Genomic DNA, 25142 nt, shown 5'->3' on the forward strand with positions numbered 1-25142 from the left:
GGGGGGGGGGGCGGGGTGTGTGGAACCCTTGCAGGACAGTGTGGTCTCAGGACCCTCGGGGTCACAGAAAGACCGGGGGGTGCCTGAGTGCAGCAGAGCTCCCACGGATCGGAGCGGGGAAGCCGGCTGCAGAGACGGAGCCGAGGCGCGGGCTCTCAGCTCGGGGTTGCCATAGACTGTGATCCGCAGCCCAGTCGGGCCACTGCTCCTCCAGCAGGGACCCAACAAGCGGCAGAGCCGGGGAGACTCCCCTTTCTCCCCCGGGAGGAGCAGCGCCGGAGCGCACCGCGGGGATCTGCTGGGTTTGGAGACTCCACACGGGGTCAGGTGCCAGAGACAGAAACGCTCGGTCACAGGCCGGGTGAGCACGGAGTGCGGCCGGAGACCGGGGACACGGGAGTGACTGGCTGCTTTTCTCTGGGGGGCGCACTGAGGAGCGGGGCCCTGAGTTCTTGCCTCCTCTGGGGCGGAGATCGGGAGGCCGCCATTTTCACTGTCCTCCTCCAAAGCCGCAGGGAAAGCTTGCAGGGAACAAAAGCTCCTCAGAGCAAACCCGAGCAGCTTGCTTAGCCCGGACTGACAAGGGCGGGGCAATTCCGCCTCCGGCAAAGACATTTGGGAACCACGGCAACAGGGCCCTCCCCCAGAAGATCAGCACGAACAGCCAGCAAGCCAAGACCAAGTTTACCGATCAAGGAGAACGGGAGAACTTCAGCGCTAGGGGAATACTGCACATAGAATTCATGGCTTTTTTTTACCATGATTCATTAGTTTTTCAAAGTTAATTTTTTTAACTTTTTTTTTTAATTTCTCTTTTTCCCTTTATCAACCAACATCTTATCAATCCCCTTTTAAAAAAAAACATTTTTTATTTTTCATTTTTAGAGTCATATTTTATCCCTTCATAGTAGTTACCCTTATTTTTGGCATATATATATAAGTTGTTCTCTCTTTAAAATTTTGAGATACAGTTTCTTCTAACAGATCAAAATATACCCTAAATCACTAGTATATGGCTTTGTTCTAGTCTCCTGCCTGATCACATTCTGTCCTTTTTTTTTTTAAATCTTCTTTCTTTTTTCAAACAACTTATCATATCAATTCCTTTTATAAAATCTTTTGTAATTTTCATCTTTACAGTCATCTTCCATCCCTTCACTGTATCAACCCTTATTTTGTACATATATAAGTCTTTCTTCCTTTAAAATTTTAGGAGGCACTTTTTTCTAACAGACCAAAATACGCCCAAAATCTAGTGTGTGGCACTGATCTATGCACCAGCCTGATCATATTTGATCATATTCGGGTTTTTTTTTGTATTGTTCTGTTTTTGTTTTTAATCTTTTTCTTTTTGTTTTTTTTTCTTTCTTTCTCTTCACTTTCTTTTTTCTTTCTTTCCCTTTCTTTTCCCCTGGTTTCAGGTCTTTTCTGATTTGTATAGAGTATATTTGCTGGGGACGTTGTTAACCTGTTAGCATTTTGTTCTCTCATTCATCTATTCTCCTCTGGACAAAATGACAAGACGAAAAAAATCACCTCAGCAAAAAGAACAAGAGATAGTACCGTCAGCCAGGGACCTACTCAGTACGGACATTAGTACGATGTCGGACCTAGAGTTCAGAATCATGACTTTAAAGATACTAGCTGGGCTTGAAAAAAGCGTGGAAGTTATTAGAGAAACCCTTTCTGGAGAAATAAAAGAACTAAAATCTAACCAAGTCGAAATCAAAAAGGCTATTAATGAGGTGCAATCAAAAATGGGGGCACTAACTGCTAGGATAAATGAGGCAGAAGAGAGAATCAGCGATATAGAAGACCAAATGATGGAAAATAAAGAGGCTGAGAAAAAGAAAGAGAAACAACTACAGGATCACGAGGGCAGAATTCGAGAGATAAGCAATACGATAAGATGAAACATTAGAATAACTGAGATCCCAGAAGAAGAAGAAAGAGAGAGAGGGGCAGAAGGTATATTGGAGCAAATAATAGCAGAGAACTTCCCTAATGTGAGGAAGGAAACAGGCATCAAAATCCAGGAGGCACAGAGAACCCCTCTCAAAATCAATAAAAATAGGTCAACACCCCGACATCTAATAGTAAAACTTACGAGTCTCAGAGACAAAGAGAAAATCCTGAAAGCAGCTCGGGAGAAGAGATATGTAACCTACAATGGTAGAAATATTAGATTGGCAACAGACCTATCCACAGAGACCTGGCAGGCCAGAAAGGACTGGCATGAGATCCTCAGAACACTAAACGAGAAAAATATGCAGCCAAGAATACTATAACCAGCTAGGCTCTCATTGAAAATTGAAGGAGAGATAAAAAGCTTCCAAGACAAACAAAAACTAAAGGAATTTGCAAACACGAAGCCAGCTCTCCAAGAAATATTGAAAGGGGTCCTCTAAGCAAAGAGAGAGACTAAAAGCAGCACAGATCAGAAAGGAACAGAGACAATATACAGTAACAGTCACCTTACAGGCAATACAATGGCACTAAATTCATACCTTTCAATAGTTACCCTGAATGTAAATGGGCTAAATGCCCCAATCAAAAGACACAGGCTATCAGATTGGATTAAAAAACAAGACCCATCAATATGCTGTCTGCAAGAGACTCATTTTAGACCCAAAGACACCCCCAGATTGAAAGTGAGGGGGTGGAAAACCATTTACCATGCTAATGGACACCAAAAGAAAGCTGGGGTGACAAACCTTATATCAGACAAATCAGATTTTAAACCAAAGACTGTAATAAGAGATGAGGAAGGACACTATATCCTACTTAAAGGGTCTATCCAACAAGAAGATCTAACAATTGTAAATATCTATGCCCCGAACATGGGAGCAGCCAATTATATAATGCAATTAATAACAAAAGTGAAGAAACACATTGACAGCAATACAATAATAGTGGAGGACTTTAACACCCCCCTGACTGAAATGGACAGATCATCTAAGCAAAAGATCAACAAGGAAATAAAGACTTTAAATGACACACTGGACCAAATGGACTTCACAGACACATTCAGAACATTCCATCCCAAAGCAACGGAATACACATTCTTCTCTAGTGCCCATGGAACATTCTCCAGAATTGATCACACCCTAGGTCACAAATCAGGTCTCAACCAGTACCAAAAGATTGGGATTATTCCCTGAATATTTTCAGACCACAATGCTTTGAAACTAGAATTCAATCACAAGAGGAAAGTCGGAAAGAATTCAAATACATGGAGGCTAAAGAGCATCCTACTAAGGAATGAATGGGTCAACCAGGAAATTAAAGAAGAATTAAAAAAATTCATGGAAATCAATGAAAATGAAAACACAACTGTTCAAAATCTTTGGGATACAGCAAAGGCAGTCCTGAGAGGAAAGTATATAGCAATACAAGCCTTTCTCAAGAAACAAGAAAGGTCTCAAATACACAACCTAACCCTACACCTAAAGGAGCTGGAGAAAGAACAGCAAATAAAGCCTAAACCCAGCAGGAGAAGAGAAATAATAAAGATCAGAGCAGAAATCAATGAAATAGAAACCAAAAGAACAGTAGAATAGATCAATGAAACTAGGAGCTGGTTCTTTGAAAGAATTAACAAGATTGATAAACCCCTGGCCAGACTTATCAAAAAGAAAAGAGAAATGACCCAAATCAACAAAATCATGAATGAAAGAGGAGAGATCAAAACCAACACCAAAGAAATACAAACAATTATAAGAACATATTATGAGCAACTCTATGCCAGCAAATTAGATAACCTGGAAGAAATGGGTGCATTCCTAGAGATATATCAACTACCAAAATTGAACCAGGAAGAAATAGAAAACCTGAACAGACCTATAACCACTAAGGAAATTGAAGCAGTCATCAAAAATCTCCCAACAAACAAAAGCCCAGGGCCAGATGGCTTCCCAGGGGAATTCTATCAGACATTTAAAGAAGAATTAATACCTATTCTCCTGAAACTGTTCCAAAAAATAGAAATGGAAGGAAAACTTCCAAACTCATTTTATGAGGCCACCATTACCTTGATCCCAAAACCAGACAAAGACCCCATCAAAAAGGAGAACTACAGACCAATATCCTTGATGAACATGGATGCAAAAATTCTCACCAAAATACTAGCCAGTAGGGTCCAACAGTACATTAAAAGGATTATTCACCATGACCAAGCGGGATTTATCCCTGGGCTGCAAGGCTGGTTCAACATCCGCAAATCAATCAACGTGATACAATACATTAACAAAAGAAAGAACAAGAATCATATGATCCTCTCAATAGATGCAGAAAAAGCATTTGAAAAAGTACAGCATCCTTTCTTGATCAAAACTCTTCAGAGGATAGGGATAGAGGGTACATACCTCAATATCATAAAAGCCATCTATGAAAAACCTACAGCCAATATCATTCTCAATGGAAAAAAGCTGAGAGCTTTTCCCCTAAGGTCAGGAACATGGCAGGGATGTCCACTCTCACCACTGCTATTCAACATAGTATTAGAAGTCCTAGCCACAGCAATCAGACAACAAAAAGAAATCAAAGGCATCCAAATCGGCAAAGAGGAAGTCAAACTCTCACTCTTTGCAGATGATATGATACTGTATGTGGAAAACCCAAAAGACTCCACCCCAAAACTGCTAGAACTCATACAGGAATTCAGTAAAGTAGCAGGATATAAAATCAATGCACAGAAATCAGTGGCATTCCTATACACCAACAACAAGACAGAAGAGAGACAAATCAAGGAGTCGATCCCATTTACAATTGCACCCAAAACCATAAGATACCTAGGAATAAATTTAACCAAAGAGGCAAAGGATCTGTACTCAGAAAACTATAAAATACTCATGAAAGAAATTGAAGAAGACACAAAGAAATGGAAAAACGTTCCATGCTCATGGATTGGAAGAACAAACATTGTGAAGATGTCAATGCTACCTAGAGCAATCTACACATTCAATGCAATCCCCATCAAAATACCATCCACTTTTTTCAAAGAAATGGAACAAATAATCCTAAAATTTGTATGGAACCAGAAGAGACCCCGAATAGCCAGAAGAATATTGAAAAAGAAAAGTAAAGCTGGCGGCATCACAATTCCGGACTTCCAGCTCTATTACAAAGCTGTCATCATCAAGACAGTATGGTACTGGCACAAAAACAGACACATAGATCAATGGAACAGAATAGAGAGCCCAGAAATGGATCCTCAACTCTATGGTCAACTCATCTGTGACAAAGCGGGAAAGAATGTCCAATGGAAAAAAGACAGTCTCTTCAACAAATGGTGCTGGGAAAACTGGACAGCCACATGCAGAAGAATGAAACTGGACCATTTCCTTACACCACACACAAAAATAGACTCCAAATGGTTGAAAGACCTAAACATGAGACAGGAGTCCATCAAAATCCTAAAGGAGAACACAGGTAGCAACCTCTTCGACCTCAGCTGCAGCAACTTCTTCCTAGAAACATCGCCAAAGGCAAGGGGAGCCAGGGCAAAAATGAAGTATTGGGATTTCATCAAGATAAAAAGCTTTGGCACAGCAAAAGAAACAGTCCACAAAACCAAAAGACAACCGACAGAATGGGAGAAAATATTTGCAAATGACATATCAGATAAAGGGCTAGTATCCAAAATCTACAAAGAACTTATCAAACTCAACACCCAAAGAACAAATAATCCAATCAAGAAATGGGCAGAAGACATGAACAGACATTTTTCCAAAGAAGACATCCAAATGGCCAACAGGCACATGAAAAAGTGCTCAACATCGCTCGGCATCAGGGAAATCCAAATCAAAACCTCAATGAGATACCACCTCACACCCGTCAGAATGGCTAAAATTAACAAGTCAGGAAACGACAGATGTTGGCGGGGATGTGGAAAAAGGGGAACCCTTCTACACTGTTGGTGGGAATGCAAGCTGGTGCAGCCACTCTGGAAAACAGTATGGAGGTTCCTCAAACAGTTGAAAATAGAGCTACCATACGATCCAGCAATTGCACTACTGGGTATTTACCACAAAGATACAAATGTAGGGATCCGAAGGCGTACATGCACCCCAATGTTTATAGCAGCAATGTCCACAATAGCCAAACTGTGGAAAGAGCCAAGATGTCCATCGACAGATGAATGGATAAAGAAGATGTGGTATATATACACAATGGAATATTATACAGCCATCAAAAGGAATGAGATCTTGCCATTTGCAACGATGTGGATGGAACTGGAGGGTGTTATGCTGAGTGAAATAAGTCAATCAGAGAAAGACATGTATCAGATGACCTCACTGATCTGAGGAATTCTTAATCTCAGGAAACAAACTGAGTGTTGCTGAGTGGTGGGGGGTGGGAGAGATGGGGTGGCTGGGTGATAGACATTGGGGAGGGTATGCGCTATGGTGAGTGCTGTGAATTGTGCAAGACTGTTGAATCACAGATCTGTACTTCTGAAACAAATAACGCAAGATATGTTAAGAAAAAAGAAAAAGAAGAAGATAGCAGGAGGGGAAGAATGAAGGGGAGTAAGTCAGAGGGGGAGACAAACCATGAGAGACGATGGACTCTGAAAAACAAATGGAGGGTTCTAGGGGGGAGGAGGGCAGGGGGATGGGTTAGCCTGGTGATGGGTATTAAGGAAGGCACGTTCTGCGTGGAGCACTGGGTGTTATGCACAAACAATGAATCATGGAACACTACATCAAGAACTAATGATGTAATGTATGGTGATTAACCTAACAATAAAAAAATTTTAAAAAAATTACATTATCCTGGACATTCTATTTTGTTCTACTGTTATTCCTATTTTGACACTATAACATGCTAATTTTTGATTATTATAGTTTAAGAATGTTTTAATAAGTTTTGGCATGATCACTTTCACTAATTTTTCTTCTACAGAACTTTCCTGGTTATTTCCTACCTTTAATCTTTGGTATTAACTTTGGAATAATTTTGTTCAATTCCTGTCCAAAAAACCCTTGGTGTTTTGTTTTTAAGATTTTATTTATTTATTTGCGAGAGGGAGAGAGAGGAAGTGAGCGCGCAGAAGTGGGGTGGAGGCACAGAGGGAGAGGGAGAAGCAGACTCCCCACTGAGCAGGGAGCCTGACTCAGGGCTCAATCCCAGGACCCTGGGATCACGACCTGAGCCAAAGACAGACACTTAACCAAATGAGCCACTCAGGTGCCCCAAACCCTTAGTGTTTTAATTAAGATTGCCTTAAGTTCACTAGTTGAGAAAAATTGGCATTATGAAACTGAGCTATTCCATCTAACAATATTTATTAAAGTCTTTTATATCTCTGAAGTTTTACGGTAGCCTTCGAATACACTCCTGTACATTTCTTTCTAGATTATTAAGTGTATTCCATAGCACTGCACCATTTAACATTCCCATCAAAATGTATGAGCGTTTCAACTTCCCCACATGCTCAACAGAACTTTATTTTTTTTTCTCTTTTTAAATTATACCATCCTCCTAACAGGTGTAAAGTAGTTATCTTGTGATTTTGATTTGCATGCTCCTAATGACTAATGATATTGAGCATCTATCTTTTCACATGCTAATTGGCCATTTGTATATCTTCGTTGGAGAAATGTCAATTCACATCCTTGCTCATTTTTTTCATCTGACCTATTTATGTTTATTTTATTTTTTAAGTTACTTAAATTCCAGTTAGTAGTGTAATATTAGTTTCAGGTGTACAATATAGTGATGCAACACTTCTATACATCGCCCAGTGCTCGTCACAAGAAATACATTCTTTAACCCTCTTCACCCATTTAGCACATCCCCCCACCCACCTCCCCTCTGATAACCATCAGTTTGTTCTGTATAGTTAAGAGTTTCTTAGTTTGCCTCTTTTTTCCCTTTGCTTGTTTCTTAGATTCCACGTTTAAGTGAAATCGTATGGCATTTGCCTTTCCTTACTTATTTCACTTAGATTATATGCTCTAGATCCATGTTATTGCAAATGGCAAGATTTCATTATTTTTTTATGGCTGTGTAATATTCCGTGTGTGTGTGTGTGTGTGTGTGTGTGTATACACACACTTTTTTTTTTAAAGATTTTATTTATTTGAGAGAGAGAGAGAGAATGAGAGATAGCACGAGAGGGAAGAGGGTCAGAGGGAGAAGCAGACTCCCCACTGAGCAGGGAGCCCGATGCAGGACTCGATCCCGGGACTCCAGGATCATGACCCAAGCCAAAGGCAGTTGCTTAACCAACTGAGCCACCCAGGCGTCCTATACCACATCTTCTTTATCCATTCATCTATCAATGGAAACTTGTGTTGCTTCCATAATTTGAATATTGTAGATAATACTGCTATATAAACATCAGGGTGCATGTATCCCTCTGAATTAGTATTTTCGTATTCTTTCGGTAAATACCTAGTAGCGCAATCGCTAGATCACAGGGCAATGCTATTTTTAACTCTCTGAGGAACCTCCATACTGTTGTCCAGAGTGGCTGTGCCAGTTTACATTCCCACCAACCCTGCAAGAGGGTTCCCCTTTCTCCACATCCTTGCCAACACCTGTCGTTCCTTGTGTTGTTGATTTTAGCCATTCTGACAGGCATGAGGTAATACCTCATTGCAGTTTGGATTTGATTTGCATTTCCCTGATGAAAAGTGATGCTGATCATCTTTTCATGTGTCTGTTGGCCATCTGTATGTCTTCTTTGGAAAAAATGTCCAATCATGTCTTCTGCCCATTTTTTAATTAGATAATTTGTTTTTTGGGTGTTGAGTTTTTTAAGTTCTTTTTAGATTTTGAATACTAACCCTTTATCAGATATGTCATTTGCAAACATCTTCTCCCATTACATAGGTTGCCTTTTAGTTTTGTTGACTATTTCCTTTGTTGTGCAGAAGGTTTTTATTTTGATGTAGTCCCAATAGTTTATTTTTGTTTTTGTTTCCCTTGCCTCAGGAGACCTACCTAGAAAGAATGTGCTATGGCCAATCTCAAAGAAGTTACCACCTGTGTTCTCTTCTAGGATTTTTATGGTTTCAGGTCTCACATTTAGGTCTTTAATTCATTTTGAATTTATTTTTGTATATGGTGTAAGAAAGTGGTCTAGTTTCATTCTTTTGCACGTTGCTGTCCAGTTTTCTCAACACCATTTGTTGAGATTTTTTTTAAAAAGATTATTTTAGAGAAAGAGAAGGCAGGGAGAGGGGCAGAGGGAGAGGAAGAGAGAAACTTAAGCAGACTTTCCACTGAGTTCAGAGTCCAACACAGGGCTTGATTCCATAACCCTGAGATCAAGACCTGAGCCAAAACCAAGAATTGGATGCTTAACCGACTGCACCACTGAGATGCCCCTGAATTATTCACTTTATAATGGTTAATATTATGTGATGTGGATTACATCTAATATTTAAAAAAATTTTAGGGCGCCTGGGTGGCTCAGTTGGTTAAGTGTCTGCCTTCAGCTCAGGTCATGATCCCAGAGTCCTGGGATTCTTCTCCCTCTGCCTCTTCCCCCCCGCCCCGGTCTATCTCTCATGAATAAATAAATAAAATCTTAAAAAAAATTTTTAAGTGAATAATTCAGTGGCACTTGGTACATTTAAAATTTTGTGCAGTCATCACCTTTTCTAGTTCCTGAACATTTTCTTCACACCAAAAGAAAAATCTGTGCCCATTAAGCATTTGCTACCCCATAGCTGCATTTGCCCAAAGTGTAGCTTAACAATCAATAACCTGCATTCTGTCTTTATGGATTTACCTATTCTGAATATTTCATAGAAATGAAATCATACAACATGTGACCTTTTGTGTCCGGCATATTTCACTTAGCATATTATTTTCAAGGTTCACCACACTGTAGTATGTACCATAGTTTGTATGTCCATTCTTCCACTGAGGGATATTTGGGCTGTTTCTACCTTTTGGCAACTATGAATAGTGGTGCTATAAACACAAATGTACATATATTTGAGTTTTCAATTCTTCAGGGCATATAACTAGCAGCAGAACTGGCTGAGTCATATGATAATTCTATGTTTAGCTTTTTGAGGAGCCACCAAACTGTTTTCCACAGAAACTGAACCATTCTACATTCCCACTGGTAATGCATAAGGGTTCTAGATCCCCTGCATCCTTACCAATACTTACTTTCCATTTTTTTGTTTGTTTTAACAAACAAACCAACCCATCCAAAGTGGGTGTGATGTGGTACTTCATTGTGGTTTTGAAAGGTGTTTCCCTAATGACTAATGATGTTGAAAATCTTTTCATGTATTTGTTGGTCATCTGTACATCTTCTTTGGAGAAATTTCTATTCCAGTCCTTTGCCCATTTTTAAATCAGGTGTGTGTGTGTGTGTATAAAACATACATATATAGAGGCGCCTGGGTAGCTCAGTCGTTAAGCGTCTGCCTTCGGCTCAGGTCATGATACCAGGGTTCTGGGATCGAGCCCCGCATCGGGCTCCCTGCTTGGTGGGAAGCCTACTTCTCCCTCTCCCACTCCCCCTGCTTGTGTTTCCTCTCTTGTTGTGTCTCTCTCTGTCAAAAAACAAAAACAAAACAAAACAAAACAAAACAAAAACATACATATATAAAAATCTATTTCCTGGATACTAGACTCTTATCAGACATGTGATTTCAAAATATTTTCTCCCATTCTGTAGTTGTCTTTCTACTTCCTTGGTAACTTCTTTGGTGCACAAAAATTTCACATTTTAATTAGATCCAGTTTACCTATTTTTTCTTTTGTTGCTCATGGTTTTGGTGTCATATCTAAGAATCTATTGCCAGATCCAAGGTCATGATAATTTACCCCTATGTTTTCTTTTAAGAATTTTATGGTTCTTATTCTTATATTCTTATGTTAACTTTTAAGTTAATTTTCTGTATACAGTGTAAAGTAGGGGTTTGGCTTCCTTTTTTTTTTCCTATGTGGAAATCAAGTTGTTCCATCACCATTTGGTGAAGAGACTATTCTTTACCCATTGAATGGTCTTGGCACCCTTGTCAAAAATCAGTTGGCCACAGATGTACAGGTTCACTTCTGTACTCTCAATTCTACTACATTGTTCTACACATCTATCCTTATGCCAGTACTACACTATTTCGATTACTATAGATTTGTACTAAGTTCTGAAATCAAGAAGTATAAGTCCTTCAACTTTGCTTTCATTGCAGCAACAAAGTCCTTTTCTTCTCAGGTCCATCAATGTGATGAACTATATCAAATTTCCTAATACTAAATCATTTATGGAATCCCGAGTTAAACCCTATTTCGGTCTTTTTTTTTTTTTTAAGATTTATTTATTTTGAGAGAGTGAGAATGAGAGAGAGAGAGTACATGAGAGGGGGGAGGGTTAGAGGGAGAAGCAGGCTCCTCGCCAAGCAGGGAACCTGATGCGGGACTCGATCCTGGGACTCCAGGATCATGACCTGAGCCGAAGGCAGTCGCTTAACCAACTGAGCCACCCAGGCACCCCCTATTTCGGTCTTTAGTATACTTTTAGATTCCATTTGTTCTATTTTTCTGCCTACTTTTTTCATCTATATTCATAAGTGCAATTGGTCTATGGTTTTCTTTTTGTTTTGTCTATCTCTATTATAGGAGGATTCTGTTAATTCCATAAAAAAATCTGGAAACCATTCTTTCCTTCCCCCTCCCCACCCACATATGCTCTTGTATAGTTAAACAGCATAAGAATTATACCTTAAAAAAAATTATTCTTTGAGGTTTTTAAAGAGCCAACCTGTGAAACCATCCATAATCTGTCTTTTGGGGGAAACAGTGTTGGGGTTTTAAAAACTCTCTCCAGGTACCTGGGTAGTGCAGTTGGTTAAGTGTCCAATTCTTGGTTTTGGCTCAGGTCATGATCTCAGGGTCTGGGGATCAAGCCCTGTGTCAGCCTCCATGCTCTGTGTGGAGTCTGCTTGACATTCTCTCCCTCTCCCTCTGCCCCTCACACTTGTGCTGTCTCTCTCAAATAAACAAATAAATAATAACAATAATAAAATGAGAAAGTAGGGTCTTATGGTCTCTGGGTTACCTATAGTTGCTGAGATATGAATATAGGTTTCAAAGTGTTTGCAAGGGATTTTATTCTATCATTTTGATCAATTCAACTGGTCACTTATGGGTATTTATGCCAGCAAAAAAAAAAAAAAAAAAAGTTGGGGAGACTTAATGGAAGGAAAAGAACAAAAGTATCTCCTGTACAGACTGACCTCTTAGCTGCATCATCTATTTTGGAAATCAGTGTTGTGCTTTCCTAGACGATGAGAAAAACATGCCCCCTGAAATAAACATTATTAAAGAGGTCTCTTTTCTTCTCTGAGACACTATCTCACTGACGAATTGCAGCTGATTTATGCTTTAATGGCTAAAATATTTGACACTAGGACTTCTTTTGTCTGTCTGCCTTTTCCAAACTCCCTCTGAGTAAGGGACTTTTATTCACAAAAATGCACTTTAGAAAAACTAGCGTGTGGAATTTCATTCTTGGATGAATTAAGTCATTTTTCATTTTCTTGAAAAAATTATTTAAAAAGTAGATTACCCCCTTGTTTTGGGAATGTAGGCCATGAGAAGAAATGCACAGCTCTGATGTGAGAGAACAGATAGTCAACAGTTCCCAACATTAGCAAAAAATGACATCATAATCAACCTTTAAGAAGGTGTAAGGCATATTATCAGATATACATAACCTGTATTATATTGCAAATATAGGATGCAGAAGTGTAGAACATGATATCAAAACTTGTTTGGGGGTCTTTAATCAAAGAGGAGTAGTTAAGTTAAATTATAATGGATTACTTTTATGTATAAATTTGGAGTACAATTATATTTGAACAAGTCATCTGACCTAAGTATATGTATTAAATCTAATCACAGAAGTTTAAAGCTGGAAAGAACTTAAAGAGATTCAAAACCCTCACCTTTCAAATGTGGCACTAGGTGTCAAAAAAGTTAAGTGATTTGCACAAAGTCATATAACTAGTAAATTAACAGAGCCAGGAATAGACCTTTGATCTTTTCACTTCTAGATCTTTCTTCTTTCAACTATCTTCTTTTCACTATCTCATATTACTTCTGCAACTCTCCTATTTAAGTAATGGTTTATAGTTTACTGGTCTTACATATTAACAATGTTATTCTTCTTTAAAAAAAAAAAGGTTGATCAAATAGGAATAGTCATCTATTTTGGTAACGTTGCTTATGGCTCAATAGTTCTATCATAAATGAAATTACCCCGACTTTCTAGTTAAAACTATACCACTGCTAACCAAGCAGTAGATATGGGGGATTTTGCTTTATAGAAATATTACAGCTGTTAAGTAAAGAAAGGATGACAGAATTAAAGTATCACCATTTTGGAACCCTTAATGAATTAATAATCCCAGGCAATGATCATGAATGGCTATAGTCATCACAAATAGATAATCAGCTATTGGGTGTCTTCTGATGATAGTACACACCACCAATAAGGTATTCCTGGGGGCGGGAGGGAATCAAAGCTAAATCTGATCAAGTCTCTAAAAACCAATTCATAAGAATTACAGGAAACAGAGAAACATGTTAAAAAGAATGAATTTCTGGCATTTTCAATTTGCTGAAGAGTGAAGAATTAGAATTCCAGATCAACCAGAGGAATAGGTTCCAGTGAACACCAAAGTATCTCAGTTTAAACACAAGAAAAGAATGCCCTCAAAGCAGAAGTAAAGCAGAAGTAGACAGAGCCTTGCTAAAACTGTAATCCAGCCTCAGTTCTGTTAACACAAAATCTAACAAAGACAATATGAGAAGGGAAAATTACAGTCCATTCTGACTCAAAAGCATAGTTGTGAAATTTCTGAACAAAATATTAGCAGAGAATCCAGAAATATACTCAATAAACTCAACTTGATCAGTATCTATAATCATCATCATCTTTCACAATAGCCACTTAATTGATCTCTCTCCTTCCACCCATCAGTATCTATAATGATCAAGTTGAGTTTATTCCAGGAATGTAAGGTTAGCTGACTATTCAAAAACTCAAGTAAGTATAATTTACCACCTAACAGAATTAAAGATAAAAATTATATAATCATCTCAAAATTTAGTTTCCATTCATAATTTTAATAATTTTTAACCAAGAACAGAAGGGAACTTGTTTAATCTGATAAACTGTGGTAAGATTGAGAATGAGGCAAGAATTCTTATCACCAATTCTACCCAAAGTTATAAACATCAGTCTCTGGCCAATGCAATGAAGGGACATACATACATCATACATACAAGTATAAGGATTAGAATATAAGAAATACAACAATAATTATTCATAGATTATATAATTGTATTAGTAGAAAACCCAAAAGAATATACAAATAAATTACTAGAATAAGTTTAGCAAGGATACTAGATATAATTTCAACATACAAAAGTCAATTGTATCATTTTGCAATATATACAAATACCATTATGTTGTACACCTGAAACTAATATAATGTCATATGTCAATTATACCTCAATTTTTAAAAAGTCAATTGTATTTCTATAGCAGCAATATGCAGAAAATGAAATTTTAAAAAAGTTACCGTTTATAACAGAATCAAAATTAAATGCTGGATATTATCCAGCAATTATGACTTCATTCATGAATCTACTCTTCTACCAACAGTGTTTCCCAAAATAATATATGGCAAGTCTACCCTTCCAATTGCTCAGATCAAAAACCTTGGCCTATCCTGGACTTCTCTTTTTCTTGATAGACATTCACAAATTTAATCCATCAATAAATATTATCAGCTCTATCTACAAAATACATCTAGAATCTGACCCCTTCTTACCACTTCTACTACCATCACCCTGATGGAAGCCATCATCATGTTTCACAACAGCCACTTAACTGATCTCTCTGCTTCCACCCTTGGTCGTCTCTACAGTTGATTCTCAGCACAAGAATCAGAGTACTCCTTTAAAAATATAATTTATATAAAGTCATTCCTCTGCTCAAAATTCTCCAGTGGCTTCCCATTTTACTCTAAATAAAAGCCAAAGTCCTTAAAAGAGTCTATAAGGTCCTATACCTCAAAGGGTATAGGTTTCTCAAAGGGGAGCATTTAAGAATTATATGGAGGCATTTTTGATAACAATGACTTGGAAAATTACTCCTAGGTAGTATGCACAGATGATATCCTGCTTCCTGTATGACATCTGAATGCGCTACTGGACACTTAGGATGGATAAAAAACTTGTCATATTTAGATTAGACTCTAACTCCATTTTACATATATACACACACAATTAGGGTTAGGGTTAAATTAATAGTTCACTTAATATGTTAGGGGTGGGAGGCAGAAAAAGGGAGGTAGGTAATTCTTTTACATCTTACAATATTTCTTCTACACGAATTAGTCTTTTTATATTTTTAGTTTTGGGGGGGACTCAGTTTTGGTCATTTATATAATGTAAGAGTATTACCAATTTTATCCATGTTTTCAAGTTTATTTGCATAGAATCTTAATTTTTAAAATTTCACTGGTATCTGTATTTTCCCACTTGACTTTTTATTCTGTGCATTCGTGCTTTTTTCCTTGATAAAGTACATTTAGCAACTTCTCATTTGGCATTAACACTGTGCACCAAAATCTTCTGAAATTACAGATTATACTTGTTATATGGTAGGTAAACCGCTGGATTAGGACCTAGCCTATTAGAAATACTGAAATAGTAAGAGCTCTACTTTCGGTACCATGGTTATTTGGTTATATGCAAAATAAGAAAAGCCTGTGTGATATTGTGATTTACAAGAAATACAGATTTGGTCATTCAGATGACCACAAAGTATTTCTCATATATATCTGGTCTTTGTCCACAGTTCCTGACTCACAGCTCCCCAAATCCTTGGAATTTCCTGAATATTGAAAGTGATAAAGGTGTCTTTTGTTATGTAAAGGAGGCAACTTTCAGAAAGCATCTAAGAGTGGCAGCTGGTTGCCTGGAGGACCAACCACGTGATTAAAGGGTTGGAGCTGCCAGGCCCACCTCCCAACCTCTGGAGAGGGAAGAGGGACTGGAGACTGAATCAGTCAATGACTTAGTCAATTATGACTATGTAATGATACCTCCATAAGACCGTTTTTGGCCTTTTTTTTCTTAAAGATTTTATTTATTTATTTATTTATTTGAGAGAGAGAGAGAGAGAGAGAGAGAGAAACAGCATTAGAGGGGAGACGGTCAGAGAAGCAGGATCGCCGCTGAGCTAGGAGCCCGATGTGGAACTCGATCCCAGGACTCCGGGATCATGACCTGAGCCAAAGGCAGTCACTTAACCAAATGAGCCACCAGGTGCCCTTGGCCTTTCTTTTTGAAGAGCCTCCCTACTTGGGTAATCAGAACACTTCTATATGCCACCAAGCCAGGCCCCAAGCTCCATGAGGACAGAAGCAACTTTGTTCAGGACTCCACCCTATGTATCTCTTTATCTCACTGTTGATTCATACCCTTTATCATGTCTTTTCATGAACTGTTAAATGTAAGGGTTCCCCTGAGTTCTGTGAGCCAGCTCTAGCAAATTAATTAAACCTAAGCAGGTATCGATGGATCTCCAATCTGTAACTGCTTGTTCAGAAATACAGGTAACAAACAGCCTGGGGCTTGTGACTGGTATCTGAAGTATGGGGTGGGAGGTGAGGGGAAGGTCTTATAGGCCTGAACCCTAAAACTGAGGAATCTGATGCTATCTCCAGGTAAGACAATGTCACAATTAGGTTGAATTCTCACTCTGCCGGTGTCCAAGAATTGCTTGGTGTTACTGTTCTAATGGCCAACAACCCCCGCCCCCCGCCTGACCCAATCTGTTATTAAAATACTATCTCTTGTAACTTCTAGCACAATGGCAATCCTTATCTTTTAAAAAGAACTGGGCCCCAGAAACAACCTGGCAGATCACTTAATCAGCAATGTTAGTTCAGGAGGTAAACACACGCAATTCTAGCATACATATGCTCAAATCTCCATTGGGCCTATCCTATTTGTACATACTAGCACACTTCCTGATTTAGGATTATAACCGTAAACCAACAGGATAAGAAAGTCCTTCCATCTCACTTAACAGTGAGTTAAATTAGATCAATTTATAAACAATACTAATAAGCATGAATTCTGTATCCAGTCCCTTAAGGCTCTATCCTTCCAAGTTTAAAGATATTAAGAAATCCACAATCTATCCAATAGGAGGTCCATTTTAGCATTCTATATACATTCTACATAATCAGAGAATTAAGATTTTAATTACAAATCAAAGGATCGATGAGCTGGCTTAAAGATTCCACCAATTTAACAACCCAAGAAATTTTTTTTTTAAGATTTTATTTATTTGTCAGACAGAGAGAGAGAAGAAGAGTGCACAAGCAGGGGGAGTGGCTGGCAGAGGGAGAAGCAGGCTCCCCACAGAGCAAGGAGCCCAATACGGGATTCAATTTCAGGACCCTGGGATCATGACCTGAACCTAAGGCAGACACTTAACTGACTGAGCCACCTAGGCATCCCAACAACCAAAATTAATACTAGCATTTTAAAATGTAATGTTAGTAAGCAATTACAAGCTGTCTTAGTACATTGCTTTAATTGATGAAGCATACTGTTTTAATCAGAAGGTCTCACAATTTTTGATCACAGGACCCATTACACGGAAGACTCCAAAGCATTTTTGTTTGTGTCAGTTATATCTACTGATATTTTACTATATTAGAAATTAAAACTAAGAATCTTACTTTGAAAAATTGAATTCACTGAAAAATGATAATAAAACCCATTACATGTTAACAAAAATGACATTTAAAAAATTTTTTTAAGTTTATTTAAGTAATCTCTACACCCAACGTGGGGCTCAAAACTTCCACCCTGAGATCAAGATCCTCCTCCAACTGAGCCAGCGAGGCACCCCCATTTTTTAACTTTTAAAAGTTTTTACTATTTTTTAAAATTTTCGTTCCATTGTAAACTACAGTGTTATCTTCTTGGTTATTTCTGGGCCTATTTCTCTTTGATTTTTCTCCTTATTATAAGTTGTATTTTTCTGCTGCTTTGCATGACTGGTAATTTTGAACTGGATGCCAGACATTGGAAATTTAACCATCTTGGATGCTGATACTATTATAGTCCTATATATATTCATGACCTTTGTTCTGGGATGCATTTAAGCATTTTGATCATTCTGAGCCTTGATTTTAAGCTTTGGTAGGTGGAGTCAGAGCAGATTTTAGTACAGGGCAAGTTTTTATCCACAACTTAAGAAATACCTTTCTAAGCACTTTCCACAATGTCCCATGAATTAGTGATGTAGGCAGGCCAGGTCCAAAGACCCAGAGGGGATCCCAGAGGATGAGCCAAGAGGGTCCTTAAATCAGAGACAAGCCAGCAGAAGGTGAAAGCAGAGTTTATCGAAGATAACAGAGAGAGAGAGAATCTGGTAGACTTGGAAAGGAAAAGAGCATGAATCTCCCATGTCTCCCACATGACATTTTTATTGAAAAATAAATTATATTTTCCAAAATGAAACAATTTTGTGAGAAGAGTGGCACTGTTTCACATTTCTGCAAATCTCTCTAATATCTGGCTTAAAAGAAAACTGGATTCTCAAATTTGCATCTACATTCAATCTGTCAGAACATGTTGTTTGAAATATATAAAGAAACTATGGCTAGGGCACTTGTGTGGCTCAGTCTGTTAAGCGTCTGCCTTCAGCTCACGTCATGATCCCAGAATCCTGGGATGGAGCCCCAAGTCAGGCTCCCTGCTCAGCAGGGAGTCTCTTTCTCCCTCTCCCTCTCCCCCTCCCCCCAACTTGTGCACATCTGTTCTCTCTCTCTCTCGTGCTCTCTCAAATAAATAAATAAAATCTTTAAAAAAAAAAAAAAGAAACTGGCTTCACACAGATATATAGTTGGAAGAGAAAGTATGTCAGGATCCCACAAAAGGTCTTGGGGACCTCACTTTGAGAACCACTACATTAATTTTTACAGGTAACATCTGACTTCTAACATTAAAATTCCTCCCCTATTAAAAAGATTATCTTGTTATTCTAGCAGAATTGCAAGACAAGCTTTGAAACCTCCTCTAATTACTACTGTAATACTAAATTATTATACTTACATAGGCACCAGTATACTTAAACATACATGGTAGATATCAAACGAGTTGTCGTTTCACTTGATTACTGTCTAGTAATCGCATTTCTATTCCCAGTAATTGCGTATTCTAGATCTCCCATTCTATGAAGTAGCTACTCCACTGTCTTTAAAACCTAACTCCACAACTTCTCTCCTCACTCTTCTATAGATGTCTTCACTTCCTATTTCCTTGAGAAAATATGTCTTTAAAATAAAACTCCGTCAGTCTTAAGCCACCAACACCATACATTTAAGTGCATTTATACTGTTTTCCACCTTTGCTACTGTTAAAATAGAAGCAGTATCCTTCCTCCATCTAAAACTAAGCCACTCTCTACATGCTTCTTTATAAAGTCCCTCTAGTTATGTTCAAGTCTCTCCTACATTAAACACAAGACTCAACATAAAATTAAACTACCAGTGATTTATAGACTTTAAATGAGTAAATTTTATGGTATGTAAACTACATCTAATAAAATTGTTAAAACAGTTTTAAAACAACACACACACACAGTTTCTCAACCTCACACTCCCTTTTTTATTCTGCCTTTCTGTTCTCCTTTGAAAACAAACTCTTTCATTAAAAAAAAAAGATTTAACCACCTTGTTGAGATATAATTGACATATAATGAACTATATACAAAGTTACAATTTGCTGAGTTTTTGTATATACCTGAGAAACCATCATCACAATCAATATAATAGCCATCAACACCAAAAGTTTCCTTGTACTCTTTGTAATACTTCCCTTTCACCCCTTCCCATCCTCACACAATCTTGTCTGACAAACTTCTTGAATTAGTAATCTCTAGATTTGTCATCTTCTTCCTTATTTTGCATCCATTCACTCCTCAAGCTAGATTCCATCCTCATGATTCCCCATAAGTGCTATCACCAAAATCACCAAGACTTTCAAATTTTTATTTTTTTTTTAATACTTTATCTCTTTTATAATACACAAGGAATACAGAGGGGAGAAAAAAGGGAACACATTTTTAACTAAAACAGTTGACAATTTTATTTTCACATTTCACAATACAAATGAAAATTGCTTTTTTTTTTTTTGTCCCACTACTCCCCGGCAAAAACTATTCTCTCTTTGATAGGAAGGGGGAGCAAGTCTTCCTTGTCCTGCTGTGAGAAAACACCCAGAGTCACAACACCATGATCTCCTGGTGAAGTAAACAAGTAATATAAAATGAACATAAAGAGGTTCCTATCTCTTCCTATCTGTCTGGTCGAGTCATTCCTGGCCGAGTGGGCACCATCATGGGACGGGCAGGAGGTCTCATCATTGGGGGCCCAGGCATCATTGGCATGTGGCCTCCCATAGGTGGCCTCATTCCAGGAGCAGGTCCCACTGGCATCATCCCAGGAGGAGGAGGGCCCATCATTGGCATCATGGGAGGGCCCCCCATATGGGGCGCTGGCATACCAGGGCGAGGAGGACCCGGGAGACTGGGGGGAGGTGGGATCATTGCCCCTGCAGGAGGAGGAGCAGAGAATGGAGTAGGAGGTATCTTTCCTTGTTGAAATGCAGCAGTTGTTTTGTCGATCAGGCTCTGAGCCTGCTCTTCCATCCATTTCTGATAGTAGTCTTTCACATTCTCTTTGTGTTTCCTACCACTGCAGTGTGTCTTTCTCACAGATGGAGAGTCATGGGTGAGGTACGTGTCGCAGTAGTCACAATAAAACTTAGGCATGTTGCTCTGCAGGCCGTTGGCCACTCCGTCCCCAAGACTTTCAAATTTTTAATCTAATGTAGTTTTATTTCTTCCTTGATCTCTTTATAGCATTTGACCACTTTCTCCTTCCTCAAAACCTTGCCTTCTGAGATCATATTCTTCAGGTTTCCTTTTCTACCTCTCATTCTTACTCTCCTTTGAAGATACCCATTCACTACCTGTCCCTTCTATGTTTGTCCTAAACCCTCCCCTTCCCTTACTTCCTCTAGGCAATCTCACTTACTCATGACTTCAATGGTAAGTTATATATAGTCAACCCTCATTATTCAAGGATTCCATATTTGCAAACCACCTACTAGAATTTATTTGTAATATCAAAATCAAAATTCATGGTGCTTGTGGTGAGTGGGAATCTGCATGTACACGTCTCATAGGCACCTCAAAAGGAATTCATCCTCTCTACTCTCAAACATGTTCTTCCTCAGTGAGCATGCCCACCACCCTACTAGTTGTCTATATGGGGAACTTTTTACATCAACTCATTAGGTTCAGAGTTCAGTGGTCCCTAAGGCAACAACAGATAAGACATTATTTGCTCAGCTATATTTGACTGAGGAAATTTATCTATTTTTAGGGTACTGAAAATAATTTCAGGTTCTGATTCCCTTATCCAACCATGTGTCACTTGTATATGCATGCAGGGTGGGAAGGGAAGGCAGATAAGGCGTGTGGAGCCACAGCCTAGCAGAGAGGATGAATGTCTTGTAGAAAGGATTTCAAGAGGCCATCTGGAGAAGAACATACAAAAAACACCCTAAATAAGCTCCCCTGCCTGCATAACATGTAAATCTTAAATCTTACATGTTTATCTCTAAAGTACATCCCCATCAACTGTTTCTTATGACATATGACAGTAGCACTGAATGATACTAAATCTTATTTATCTCACACAAAATACTTAAAAGCTGGTGCACCTGGGTGGCTCAGTCAGTTAAGTGTTTGCCTTCAGCTCAGGTCATGATCCCAGGGTCCTAGAATCGAGGCCCATATTGGGCTCCCTGCTTGGCAGGGAGCCTGCTTCTCCCTCTCCTTCTGCCTGCAGCTCCCCCCACTGCTTGTGCTCTCTGCATCAAATAAATAAATAAAATCTTTAAAAAGAAAATATTTAAAAGCTGTACATTTCATAGCCAATTGGAAGTGGTTCAATTAACTTTACTTCAACTATTTCAATACTATATACCAGCCTCTCAGAATCCTGTGAATGAGGTTTTTTTAAATATACATATATGCTTATTTATTACAAATATGATACATGCTCATAAGAAATGTCACTAGTTCCAAAGGATATACATCGAAAAGTAAAAAGATCCCCAATCCTCATTCCCATTCTATAATTCAGATTTACTTGTGTCTTCTTACAGATATTTCTTATATACATAAGCAGATATATAGATTTTCTTCTTTTTAACTATAAACAGAATCATATTATATACATTGTCCTGGGCCTTGCCTTTATCACCTAATAATACATTAAAGTTATCTTTCTGTGTGAGCATATCAGAGAATATTCTTTCACTGTTTCCTATGTCAATGATCATCACCTCTATCAGTTTGGGACAAGAAACTAGGTGTGTCATCCTTAACACCATTCATTCCCTGGGTCCAGTCCATTTCCAATTCCTGTTGCCTTTATCTCTTAATTATCTCTCAATTTACTTACGTTTCTTTCTTCTCGACAGTTACCACCCTAGTCCAGAGTAATCCACTCCTTTGGATTACTGTAATAATCTTTCAGCAGACTCTTCACATCCACTATGGACTACTTCCAAACCACACCACACCCAGAGTCCCAGTTCAGGAAGATGAAAAGTTCTGGAGATGGATGGTGCTGATGATTGCACAATATGAATGTCATTAATGTTATCGTACTGTACACATGGAAATGGTTAAAATGATAAATTTTGTTATGTATTTTACCACAATAAAATACATAAATAATGAAAAAAAAACACACCAGGTAGTGGCTTCCTATTATTCTTAAAGTTCCAAATCCTTAACATGGCCTATAAGGCCCCACCCTAATTCTTTCCAGGTTCATCTCATATAACTTCTTATACTACAGCCTTCCCTTTTTGAAAAGCATTTATCTCAGTTTATAATCATGTATTATTAATGCAAATATCTAATTAAAGTCTATATACTCCCACAAGGATACTTATATAAACTCTACAAGAGCAAGAACTTTTTGTTTACCACTTAGCATATGCCTGGCACATAGTAGGTCTTCAAAAAATTTACTAAATGTATGAATAAAGGTCTACCTTGTTCCTTAAGAGTGGCAAAGAATTCCACTTAATGGATGTCATAATCTCTTTTTCTTTCTTTCTTTTTTGAGTGATAGTACAAAGTTTATTGAGTGATAAAGTACAAAGCTTCCAAAGAAGGAGGGGACCTGAGAGGTTGCCCTGGATGTCATAATTTCTTTAGCAAATCCCAGAATGATGGCTATTTAACTTGTTTCCAGATTTTTGCTATCAAACAATGCTAATGAACACTTCTGTCAGTATACCTATGAATGTACTTAAATATAATTCTTTTTTTGTTTCAAGTTGTATTTAAATTCTAGTTAGTTAACATATAGTGTAATACTGGTTTCAGGAATAGAATTAGTGATTCATCACTTATATAATACCCAGTGCTCATCACAACAAGTGCCCTCCTTAATCCCCATCACCCATTTTGCCCATCCCCCACCGACACCTCCCCTCCATCAACCCTCAGTTTGTTGTCTATAGTTAAGGGTCTCGTATGGTTTGCCTGCCACAATTTTTTTAAGTTTATTATTATTATTTTTTAAATTAATCTCCATACCCATGTAGGGCTTGAACTCACAACCCTGAGATTAAGAGTCACATGCTCTTCTGACTGAACCAGACAGGTGCCACTTAAATGTAATTCTCTTTTTCTTTCTTTCTTTCTTTCTCTCTCAGTCTTTCTTTTTTTTTTTTTTTAAGTAGGCACCATGCCCAGCATGGAGCCCAATGCAGAACTTGAAGTCATGACCCTGAAGTTAAGACCTGAGCTGAGATCAAGAGTTGGTGCCCCTAAATGTAATTCTTAAATGTAGAACTTCTGGTCAAATGAAAAGTGCATTTAAAATTTTAACTGGGACACCTGGGTGGTTCAGTGGGTTAAGTGTCTGCCTTCAGCTCAGGTCATGATCCCAGGACTTTGGGATAGAGTCTCACATTGGGCTCCCTGCTCTGTGGGGAGCCTGCTTCTCTGCTCCTCCTGCTTGTGCTCTCTCTCTCTCTCTCTCATCCCTGACAAATAAATAAATAAAATCTTTAAAACAAAATGTAAACCTCAAGTTTTAAAAATAAAATAAAATAAAATTTTAACTGATATTTCCAAATTGCCCTCCTAAGAGGTTGCAATTTATACTCCAAGTAATCAACAATGTGTAAGAGTACCCATTTCCACGATACTCAACTTGTACAATCAAAATGAGCCTACTCTTTGGGATGAGGGTGGGGGAGGCTGTAGAGAACAGTGTTAGTTTTTATGTATGAGGTTTTTTTTTCATATTTTAATATCATACCCAAAACTTTAAATTAAAAATTTATTATTCCTATAAAATAAGTTTCAGCAAATGAGTTAAGTAGACAAAGCTAAGTAATTAGGAAAATGTTTAGTTATTGACAGACTGTGGAAAAATTTGTGTATTTTAAAAACCATGTATTTTTGGGGCCCCTGGGTGGTGCAGTTGGTTGGGCATCTGACTTTTGGTTTTGGTTCAGGTCATGATCCCAGAGTTGTGGGATTGAGCCCCCGTGTTGGGCTCCTTGCTCAGCGAGGAGTCTGCTTGAAATTCTCTCTCTCGCTCTGCCCCTCCCATGTGCACATGCACTCGTGCTCTCTCTTAAATAAATCAATCTTAAAAAAAAAAAACATGTATTTATTTAACCTGTAGATTCTACAAATCACTTATCCTGTCATACAAATTTTTCTCCTTTCTGAAGCTTCACGCTATGTTTCAATCAATGGTGCTGAGGCAGTACAAGGAGGAGAAAATCACAGTAAGAATATTCATACATAAGAAGATGTAGAAAGCAGGGGAAAATATTAACATTTTATATTAGACTGTTTTTTTCTTGAAGATATTAACATTTTGGTCTAGTTCCTTCTGTATTTTTGTGTCCACACTTAATACATCTCATAGACTGCCTATATAATTATAAACTGCTTCTCACTAAACAGTATAGCATGTACATTTCTTTCATGACTTTAAATGTTACCCTTTTTCTCCAGAGCGTCA

The 25142-nt window shown here is 38.2% G+C and overlaps 2 protein-coding genes across 22 annotated transcripts in view; both read right to left on the bottom strand.

The window, feature by feature from the left end:
• The window catches only part of NUMB (NUMB endocytic adaptor protein), a 175358-nt gene that overhangs the window by 45839 nt on the left and 104377 nt on the right, over window positions 1-25142 (bottom strand). The gene's annotated exons all lie outside the window — the stretch shown is intronic.
• Window positions 20132-20869, bottom strand: LOC112822220 (U1 small nuclear ribonucleoprotein C-like). Its single transcript, XM_073895482.1, has one exon. It carries the CDS (start codon window positions 20840-20842, stop codon window positions 20366-20368), a length of 477 nt encoding a protein of 158 aa, XP_073751583.1. The 5' UTR covers window positions 20843-20869; the 3' UTR covers window positions 20132-20365.

The sequence above is a fragment of the Callorhinus ursinus genome, unplaced genomic scaffold (genome assembly GCF_003265705.2).
Source record: "Callorhinus ursinus isolate GAN/ISIS: 27379988/994484 unplaced genomic scaffold, GSC_fseal_2.0 scaffold8, whole genome shotgun sequence".
Classification (NCBI taxonomy): domain Eukaryota; kingdom Metazoa; phylum Chordata; class Mammalia; order Carnivora; family Otariidae; genus Callorhinus; species Callorhinus ursinus.